The sequence below is a fragment of the Trichechus manatus genome, unplaced genomic scaffold (assembly GCF_000243295.1).
Source record: "Trichechus manatus latirostris isolate Lorelei unplaced genomic scaffold, TriManLat1.0 scaffold00191, whole genome shotgun sequence".
NCBI lineage: Eukaryota > Metazoa > Chordata > Mammalia > Sirenia > Trichechidae > Trichechus > Trichechus manatus.
The window spans coordinates 1,958,073-1,968,114 of NW_004444127.1; the positions used below are offsets into that span (position 1 = coordinate 1,958,073).

The 10,042-nt window shown below is 53.9% G+C and overlaps 1 protein-coding gene across 1 annotated transcript; it reads left to right on the top strand.

Annotated features, from left to right (window-relative positions):
• Positions 1 to 3,889: 3,889 nt before the first annotated feature.
• On the top strand, positions 3,890 to 9,756 carry SLC35C1 (solute carrier family 35 member C1). Its single transcript, XM_004387652.2, has 2 exons — positions 3,890 to 4,435; positions 8,521 to 9,756. The coding sequence occupies exons 1-2, from the start codon at positions 3,901 to 3,903 to the stop codon at positions 9,078 to 9,080; spliced, it is 1,095 nt and encodes a 364-aa protein (XP_004387709.1). The 5' UTR covers positions 3,890 to 3,900; the 3' UTR covers positions 9,081 to 9,756.
• Positions 9,757 to 10,042: the final 286 nt, after the last annotated feature.

Sequence of the window (10,042 nt, forward strand, 5' to 3'; positions counted from 1 at the left end):
CTTCCTCTTTTTTGCTGACCCTCTACTTTACCTAGCATGATGTCCTTCTCCAGGGACTGATCCCTCCGGATAACACGTCCAAGGTATGTGAGACAAAGTCCCATCATCCTTTCCTCTAAGGAGCTTTCTGTCTGTACTTCTTCCAAGACAGATTTGTTCATTCTGGCAGTCCATGGTATATTCAATATTTTTGCTAACACCATAATTCAAAGGCATCGATTCTTCTTCAGTCTTCCTTATTCATTTTCCAGCTTTCATATGCAAATGAGGCAATTGAAAACACTATGGCTTGGGTCAAGTCCACCTTCGTCTTCAAGGTGACATCTTTGCTTTTCAATACTTTAAAGGTCTTTTGCAGCAGATTTACCCAATGCAATGTGTCCATCGTTTGATTTCTTGACTGCTGTTTCCATGGGTGTCGATTGTGGATTCAAGTAAAACGAAATCCTTGACAACTTCAATCTTTTCTCCGTTTATCATGATGTGTATGCTTATTGGTCCAGTTGTGAGGATTTTTGTTTTCTTTATGTTGAGGTGTAATCCATACTGAAGGCTGTGGTCTTCGATCTTTATCAGTAAGTACTTCAAGTCCTCTTCACTTTCAGCAAACAAGGTTGTATCATCTGCATAAAAGCAGGTTGGTAATGAATCTTCCTCCAATCCTGATGCCACAAAGGGATTAGAAACTGGGAAACTTGCTGTACTGGTCTGTTACAACCTTAATCCAAGGGAGGGACTCTAATGGTGGAATTACAGGTTCGATGTAGGAGCAGAGATTGGAGACAGGTCAATGGAGAGCCCAGACTGTTCCCCACCACCACCACACCTAGCATCTGGCCTATATACAGTACATATCGCTCCACTCGGGGCTCAAGGTAGCAGCATATTCATCAAATAAGTCGATTTCTGTTACCTTCCAGGTAACCAGGGACCTCTCAGAGACAAGTCAGCCCTGTTTGTCATTAAATCACTTGTGACAATAAAGACAGAAATCTCAGGCCTAAGGGAGAAGAGACATGGGCAGGCAGGCATTGCTCTTTATGAAATAAAACCCACAACTTTGAAAGCTTGGCCCTGGAAGGAGACTCCAGGATCAGGAGACCAGCTCAGCCCTGCTAAGTCTCTGCTTTCCCCAAAGGGATATTTTAAGAAGTTATGGGGAGGGGGGTGGTAATGGAAGAGTGTGGGTATCCCAGAGCCAGGTGGAAGAGGACAGGTTCTGGCACAGAGTTTGTTCTGGAGAATTCCACTTGCCCTGGAGCTGCCATTTTCCTATAGCCCTGCAAGAGCTGTGTTAAGTGGAGCCAGGTCTAGGGTTGTGCAGTTAGCAGGTGAGACTTTAAATGCACTGCACAGGTTTAACCTTCCTGTTATGGAAATTTTCAAATGTACAAAAAAGTAAGACTAGCATAATAAACCCCCAGGTACCTATCACCCAGCTGCAACATCTTATTTGCCTATCTTGCTTCTCTCTCTCTTTGGTGAGTATTTTAAAGCAAGTCACAGATGTCATAACATCTCACCAGTATACAAACCCCGCCCCCTGCCAAAAAAGAAAAAACCCAAACCAGTTGCCATCCAATCCATTCGCACTAGTGACCACAGTGACCCCATGTGTTTCAGAGTAGAACTGTGCTCCGTAGGATTTTCAATGGCTGATTTTTTGGAAATAGATCACCAGACCTTTCTTCCGAGGCACCTCTGGCTGGACTATTTGAGCCATCCAGGGACTCCCACCAGTATACTAAATGGTACTAATTAATTGGTTTTTGAAATATTAAAAACTGACTATTACCCTCAACCATGTTGTTGTTAGTTGCTGTCCAGTCTATTCCCACTCACGGCGACCCCATGGGTGCAGAGTAGAACTGCTCCACGGGGTTTTCAAGGCTGTGAAGCTGTGAACTTTCCTGTCTTTTTCGAGGTGCCTCTGGGTGGGTTCAAACCATTAATCTGCGCGCTTAACCATTTACGCCACACAATGACTCCTATCTCCACGACACCAACCAATTTTGAGCAAGGAGGTTGAGCCCCGCTGGTATTTATAGTCCAGCCCGGGGGTTTCACAGTGACTAGAACTCAGGCTCTGGAAGAAGAAGCAGTTGGAACTAGACAGGGAACAAAAGATAGCCCTCCCGGACTCCTGATGAGTGATGGATCTGGGTGACCGACTTGACTTCCCCAGGCTCGGTCCCTGGGAGAGGGCAGGGGGCCCTGCACTCCCTGCAGGCGGGAAGAATCCGGGCCCTTTCCCGCGTGCACTTCAGGAAGCGTAGTCTGGGTGTGCGCCGCGCCAGGAATGCAGTGGGGCCCCAGGACGTGCAAGCTGCGGTAACTGGAGTCGGGTGTCCCTGGCGGGCCGGGGTGCGGGGAGGGGGCCTGGGTGGCTTTGGAAAGAGGTGGATGCCTGCACCCATGACCGGCGGAATAACCCGGGGCCGGGGCCGGGGCCGAGGCCGGGCTGGGGCAGGGGTCGCCCCGCCACCACCCCAGGGCCCCAAGTGGGTGCGGGCTGGTGCGGCTGGCGTGTCGCCCGTGCCCGAGGGGGAAGCAGGAAGTCTTCTCCTAGGGCGCGGCTGATAGAAACGGTGGGAGCAGGTGCGGCGCAGTGTGGTGCGGGCGGGCAGCCAGTGCAGAGGAAGCGGTGAGCGCTGGGTTGCCTTCGCGGCCCAGGAGCGCGGGCCCGGTTGCCGGGGCTTGCGGCAGCGCTAGCTAGGGGGCGGGGAGTCAATGAAATGGGAGGGGTGACGGGATGGTGGCAGGGGCGCTGCATTGAGGCTCAGGGAGCTCAGATCTTGGCCGGCTGGGAGGGTCTCGAATGGCGGTCAGCGCGGACAAGCTGAGTTCTGGAAGAGGCGGCGCGGCCTCCGGCCTCTGGGAGCGCTGACGGGGGTCTCGAGCTTGGGAGACGAACTGGGGGCAGTGAAAATGGGGGAAAGAAGGGTCTGCAACAAGGTTCTGGAACACTGAGCAGGGCTTGGTGGAGAGACGCAGGGCTGATAGTGAGTGGGTCTCTGGAAGCGCAGGGGCGCGGAGGCGCTGCCAAGGCTCTGGGGGCGCGGCCTGGCCGGGATGGTCCTGCCCCTTAGCCGAGTGGGGAGCTGGTGGCCCATGGAGAAGACGGAGCTGAGGGTGGGCGGGGGACGGGTCTAGAGCTCTTCCAGGAAGGCGGGCGCGGCTCAAGCACGCAGAAAAGTCTTCTGCGACTCCTGCGATCTCCCCACCATCTGCGGACGGCTGGCTGGGGGCCCCGACACGCGCCCTCCCTTCCGAATTCAGTTTTTCCGGGGCTGTGGCTTTAAGAGTGACGCGGGGCGTGCGGGCCCTTTAAGGGGTCGGGGGCGTGTCAGGAAATGAGTCTTGAGCCCGCCTCGCTGGCGGAGGTGGCGTCGGATGTCCTGAGGCTCCCGGTTCAAGCTGGCGCAGCATGGCCTGCACGGGCCTGTTCCGCATCCTTCGGACCCCTCCCTGGGCACCTCTGACACCCCCTACACCCCTGTTTCCTTGCACGCCTCCCTGCCCCAAACCCTCTCAGTGCCCTTTCCCCATAGTGTCCCTCCGCCCTTTTCTCGCACCTTCGCCCTCCATTATTCCCCCTGCTCCCTCTCCCTGCACCTTCTCCTTCCATTCTGTCCCCTCCCTTCTCCCCTCACGGTCATCTCTGCCCTGCCCCATTACCTTAGCCTGTCCCCACTCCTTCCCTGTGTCTTGTCTCATGAGCCCCGCGCAGGGTAGAAGCAGGTTGTAGAACAGCACAGCTGGACTCATCCCAAAGCAGAAGGACCCATGTGTCTCCCCCATCTGACAGTTGAGGGCTGCAGAAAGCAGAAGTGACCTTACTGTCCTGTACACCAGGGATTCAGGGTTCAGGCAGTGGGGTGACCCAGCTCCTCCGCTACCATGAACAGGGCGCCTCTGAAGCGGTCCCGGATCCTGCACATGGCACTGATGGCGGCCTCCGACCCCTCCGGAGAGGCCCAGGCCAGCGAGGAGAAGCCCTTCCTACTACGGGCATTGCAGATCGCACTGGTGGTCTCTCTGTACTGGGTAACTTCCATCTCCATGGTGTTCCTTAACAAATACCTGCTGGACAGCCCCTCCCTGCAGCTGGACACCCCCATCTTCGTCACTTTCTACCAGTGCCTGGTCACCACGCTGCTGTGCAAGGGCCTCAGCACACTGGCCGCCTGCTGCCCCGGCTATGTGGACTTCCCCACTCTGCACCTGGACCTGAGGGTGGCCCGCAGTATCCTGCCCCTGTCCGTGGTCTTCGTCGGCATGATCACCTTCAACAACCTCTGCCTCAAGTATGTCGGGGTGGCCTTCTACAATGTGGGCCGCTCGCTCACCACCGTGTTCAACGTGCTGCTCTCCTACCTGCTGCTCAAGCAGACTACCTCCTTCTATGCCCTGCTCACCTGCGGCATCATCATCGGTGAGAGGGCGGCCGGGCCACGGGGAATGGGGTGGGCTTGGGGGCCGAAACCCACAGAACAACCTTTCTGAGATCTTTGGACTTTATCTGTCCCAGCTCTCTTGGTGCAGCGGTCATATAAAGAAGAGTCTGGGGTCTAGGGAAAGCAAATGACTAGCCTAAGGTCCCCTGCAAATTAGAGGCCCAGCTAGTGCTAGAATAATAACTACAACAGCAGCAGTAGCAAAAGCAACTAACATTGACTGAGTGCTTACCCTGTGTCAGGCACAGATCTAAGCACTTCTACCCATGCAAATTCAACTAATCCTCATAAAGAAGTATGAGTATAATCCACATTTTACAGAAAAAAAACCAAGGCACAGAGGGGTTAAGTAACTTGTCCAAGGTCACACAGCTAATAAGTGGCAGAACTGGGATCTGAACTCAAGCTGTCTGGCTCCATAGTTCCCACACTTGACCACTATACTATGTTGCCTCTCAAGAGCCCAAGTGCCCTGACCCCGACCCAGTGCTTTCTAGAGGACCATGTATTTTTTAATTAATACATCCTCTGATCTTTCTGGCTCACGATAGTGCCTGAGACAGTGCCCAGAGATGTGCTTTGAGAGGTCTTAGCTGTCTTCCTGGGCTTGACCCTCAGAAATAATAATCATTGATGATGACACTGTGCTAATCATTTCACATACAGCATCTCCTGAGAGGTCCCCTGGGTGGTGGCATAACTGTGATCATCTCCATTTTACAAATGAGAACATAGGCTCAGAGAGGTTAAGTTACTTGCCCAGAACCACACAGCTAATAAGTGGTCCAGTTGGCCAGGCTGACAAGCCTCCTGGACCTGTGCTTCTACTGCTCTGTTCTTCTCCAGGGAAGATTTAGAACTGCACAATCCACTACAGTAGCCACTGGCCACATATGGCTATTTAAATTAGGTAAAATTAAATGAAATAAATTCTGTTGCTCATTCACTGGTTCTGTAGCCACATTTCAAGTGCTCAATAGCCACATGTGACTAGTGGCTCCCACGCTGGACTATGCATTACAGAACGTTTCTATCATCACAGCGTTTTATTGGCCAGCACTCTGGGTTGGAGAGCCCCCAGCATCCCATACCCTTGGGGTGCCTCTGTAGCTCTGTTGTCCAAGAATGTGATCTTGATGTGAATCTGTTCAGGTTTTCCTTGGTGCCAGAAAGTTCATAGTTTGGACTGCGTATTCTTCAGTGACGCCTCTGAGCCCCAGGCAGAGGTGCACTAGTTGTAGGAGAGGCCCATCCCATGCTACCTGTCCTAGAAAATGTTTCTGCTGGATCTGGGGCTGCTCAGTCTAGGCCCAAGAGGGAACGCTGGGCGAGGAGGGCAAGGTAAGCATGAGAGGAGCCAAGACACTCCTGGCAGAGCCCTCACACTTGCCCCCCTTCCCTCAGGGGCGCTGGAATGGGTGTCCCCTAGCCTCACTTCCTCTCTCTCCTTGCCAAATGAGATCTCCACTTCAGCCCTGCTGAGCCTTCCAGGACTGGAGGGAGACCCCTCCAGGTAGGAGAATTTACAGGCAAGAAGGTGTAGTCACTAGGAAACTGGGCCCATGTCCAGCAAGTAATCAAAGGAGCCAATGGTGAGATAGCTCCAGAGAACTGCTGGCCTGGTGGGACAGGGGGTCAGGGAGGCTGGTGCTCGTCCCTCACCTGCCCCAGGGCCTGGCCCGCTTTCCTGCCTGTGGGGAAGATGGGTCACAGGCAGGTGAGTGTTCCTGGCCTCCTCTCCCTGCCACCCCACGTCACATAGTGCCTTTCAAAGCTCCTTCTGGCCGAGAGTTCCTCTGGGGTCCGGAACCTTTAGGTTTCAGTCTCTTCTGGATCTGAAGGTAACCAGCCAGAGGGTTGGTGGTGCTTCTGGCTGAGCAGGTGAGGCGGTGGTGCAGCCGTCCCACACAGAGCAGATACATGCCAAGGCTATGCCAAGGAAAAGGAGAGGACTGTTTGTTGATTGCCTCGGAGGTAGTAGGTGCCTTGTCTTCTTTAATACTCATGCCGTTGTTAGTTGCCAGCAGGGTCGGCAACCCCATATACAATGGAACAAAATGTTGCCCAGTCCTGTGCCATCTTCACGATGGTTGGTATACTCGAGTCTGTTGTTGTGGCCACTGTGTATTTTGAGTGCCTTCCGACCTACGAGGCTCATCTTCCAGCACTATATCAAACAACATTCTGTTGTGATCCCTAGGGTTTTCACTGTCTAATTTTCAGAAGTTGATCGCCAGGCCTTTCTTTCTAGTCTGTCTTAGTCTGGAAGCTCCACTAAAACCTATCCACCATGGGTTAACCTGCTGGTATTTGAAATACTGGTGGCATAGCTTTTAGCATCATAGCAACACACAAGCCACCACAGTATGACATACTCAGAATACTCATAACAACCCTTATTCGTTCATTTATTCATTCAACAAATACTAATTGTAGCCAGGAGCAAGCCAGGCACTGTGACAGGCTGTAGGGATACAAGGCTGGACTTGGTTCCTGCACTCATGGAGGGTGTGTTGATGAAGGATGCCAGTAAATGACAGTTATGCTAGAGTGGTAGGGGTTGTGATGGGGACATAGAAGGTGCAGGATTGGGGAGGGGCAATCCAAGCAGGCTTTCTGGAGGAGGTGCTGCATGGGTGAAAGGGAAGGAGTGAGCAGAGAATGTTCTAGGCAGAAGGAAGAGCACATGTAGTTCTTGGCTGGGCCAGTACGAGCTCACAGACATGAGGCTGCCCAGTTAAGCTGACTCCACATAGTGCTGGCCCTGACAGTTGAGTCTGGACTTTTTCCCAAGGGCAGTGGGGGCTCACTGAGGGGCTTTAAGCCAGGACAGGGCCTGAGCTAATCTGCACTTTAGGAAGATCACCCTGGTGATCTTGCAAGGTGGACAGTAGATTGGTTGGAGTGGGGAAGTCAAGAAAGTGACCCAGATCTTTACAGATGAAGGAAACTGGAACTCAGAGAGGTTAAGTAACTTTCCCAGGCCACTCAGCTTTTGAATGACAGAGCCTAACTGGAGCCCAAATCTCTTTGACACCAAAGCCCCTGCTTTTCCCACGCCCCATGTTGCTGGATGCTGTGGCAGAGGATACAACGTGTATAAGGTTCAGCCCCTGCCTTCTGGAGTGTGGGGTCTACCTGAGGAGACCAGACTATCCCTGTGGGCAGGTGCCTAGCAGCCCAGGGCAGACAAGGGGTTTTGAAGGAAAACACGGGTAGTAAGAGGTAGGGAAGAGGTCTGAGTGCCAGGGTATCGGGAAAGGTCTTCCCTGGCAGAGGTGGACTTTGTTCTTAAAGGAGGAAGGAGGGTGTTTTCTGGTGCAGGCAGTGAACAAGGACACTGAGCCCCAGAGTGAGAAGCAGGGCGACAAGGGAGGCGACTCGGGGCAATCATGGGACAAAGAGGTGACAAGAGTGCAGGAAGCCCAGGGTGGGGTGCCAGGCTGAGGAGTGTAGCCTTGATGGTGGGCAGTGGGGGGCCATAGAGCCTCTATAACAAGGAAGTGGCATGAGAGTAGAAGTCTCAGAAACAGTGGCTGTCCCAGACAACTTCAGACCACAAATACTTCTACCTTACTGCTCACATGATTACATGGTATGTTCCCGTTTTAACAGAAGAGGAAGTTGAGGCTCAGAGATCTTAACTCACTTGCCCAAGGTCACCTTAAATCCTAAGCGGTACTCATCCTCCAGAATCTGCTCAAATGGCACTTTCCAGATGCCCCAGGCCAGCTGTCTCTGGTTAGGGGTTCTTATAGCACGCTGTACTGTTTCAGGGATCCTGCCACAATTGTAATTAAATAAGTAATTGGGAAACGAATTGCTTTAATGCCTTTTTCCTCTGCTAGAATGTAAGCTCCGTGAAGAGCCTGTCTTGTCCTGGGCCATTTCCCCAGCCCTTGCTACAGCCTTCGTGCGTAGTAGAGACTTTGGACATATTTGTTGGAGGGAGGAGTGGGGAGGGTGGGGCTGTGAGGGAAGCATTGCACAGGCCATGAACTTTGGTGTCAAGATTCTCCGTCCTTCCTCCTCCCTGTCATCATCCCTCTTCTCCCCACTGCAGGTGGCTTCTGGCTTGGCGTGGACCAGGAGGGGGCAGAGGGAACCCTGTCTTGGGTGGGCACCCTGTTTGGTGTGCTGGCCAGCCTCTGCGTCTCACTCAACGCCATCTACACCAAGAAGGTGCTTCCGGTGGTGGACGGCAGCATCTGGCGCCTGACCTTCTACAACAACGCCAATGCCTGTGTCCTCTTCCTGCCCCTGCTCCTGCTGCTGGGGGAGCTGCAGGCCCTCCGAAGCTTCACCCATCTGGGCAGTGCCCACTTCTGGGGTATGATGACGCTGGGCGGCCTATTCGGCTTCGCCATCGGCTATGTGACAGGAGTGCAGATCAAGTTCACCAGCCCCCTGACCCACAATGTGTCAGGCACGGCCAAGGCTTGTGCCCAGACTGTGCTGGCCGTCCTCTACTACGAGGAGACCAAGAGCTTACTCTGGTGGACAAGCAACATGATGGTGCTGGGTGGCTCCTCTGCCTACACCTGGGTCAGGGGCTGGGAGATGAAGAAGGTTCAGGAGGAGCCCAGCCCCAAGGAGGACGAGAAGAGCCTCCTGGGGGTATGAGTTCCTCCCAGGGCCCTGGGTTGGTCCACCCCCGGAGAACACTCAGGGTGGGGCCGGGCAGTAATGAAGGCTGCCCCTCTGAGCCCAGAATGGGTGGCGGGAAGGGAATATTGCATACAGACCTGATCAGAAGATGGAGGTTGAAAAGGAACCAGCGCTTTCAAGTAATGACAGAAGTTGCCAAATCTCTCTACCCCCTTTACTGTTGCTGGGTTTTTGTCCTCCCCTAGGGAGAAGGGCCCCCATGGGAATAGCCAGTTGGGTTGTCTGGAAGAGCACTAGCTCTTGGGGCGGGGGAGAGGATACCACCCCTCCCTGCCACCTTCCCAGGGCCTGTCTACCTCCACACCCTCTCTGGGTTGAGGACGGGCTGCAAGCTTTAAGGAACAGTTTTGGTGAAGCCATTAAGTCCTCACTTACACTCAGGGGAGCTGGGGGTGTGGTCCCACCACAGGCCAACTGAAGGGGATTAGGAAATCTCACACTTTCAGGCCCTGAGCAGGCAGCAGGGCCTCAGCCCTACAAACCAGCCTGCCTTCCTAGGAATTGGTGGGCTGGGCCTGAGGGAGGGAAGGGGCAGGTATTCCCTCTTCTCTGCCCTGAGACTAGCTGGCCATGTGGAAGGAGGTGAAGGGTCAGTTGTCCCCATGATTGGCCCTGGTACCCCCAGGGGCTGCTGGGAAGTAACCTAGGAATGGCATGGCTCGCGGGAAAGTGCCCTTTTCCCACCACCTGTACCCCCTATTTCCAGCTTCTGAACATGGGGGAACCACACATCTTTTACAGGTTAAGCTGGGTCATTAACACCTTTCCCCCTACCCCTAACACCAGTTTCACCTGCCTCACTCTCCTCTCCTGTGGGGCAATAGCCCCTCTGGTTTCCCGGCACCTGGTACAGCTGCCTGGCTCAGTTATAGCCTTCTGGTACTGGAGCCAGGGAGCTGCCCCTGCACGCTCCCACC

Bases quoted from the DNA above. Each gene is read 5' to 3' on its own strand.
- SLC35C1 (XM_004387652.2), top strand. From the start codon at position 3,901: ATGAACAGGGCGCCTCTGAAGCGGTCCCGGATCCTGCACATGGCACTG. The intron at 4,436-8,520 runs GTGAGAGGGCGG...TCCCCACTGCAG, and splicing joins CACCTGCGGCATCATCATCG to GTGGCTTCTGGCTTGGCGTG.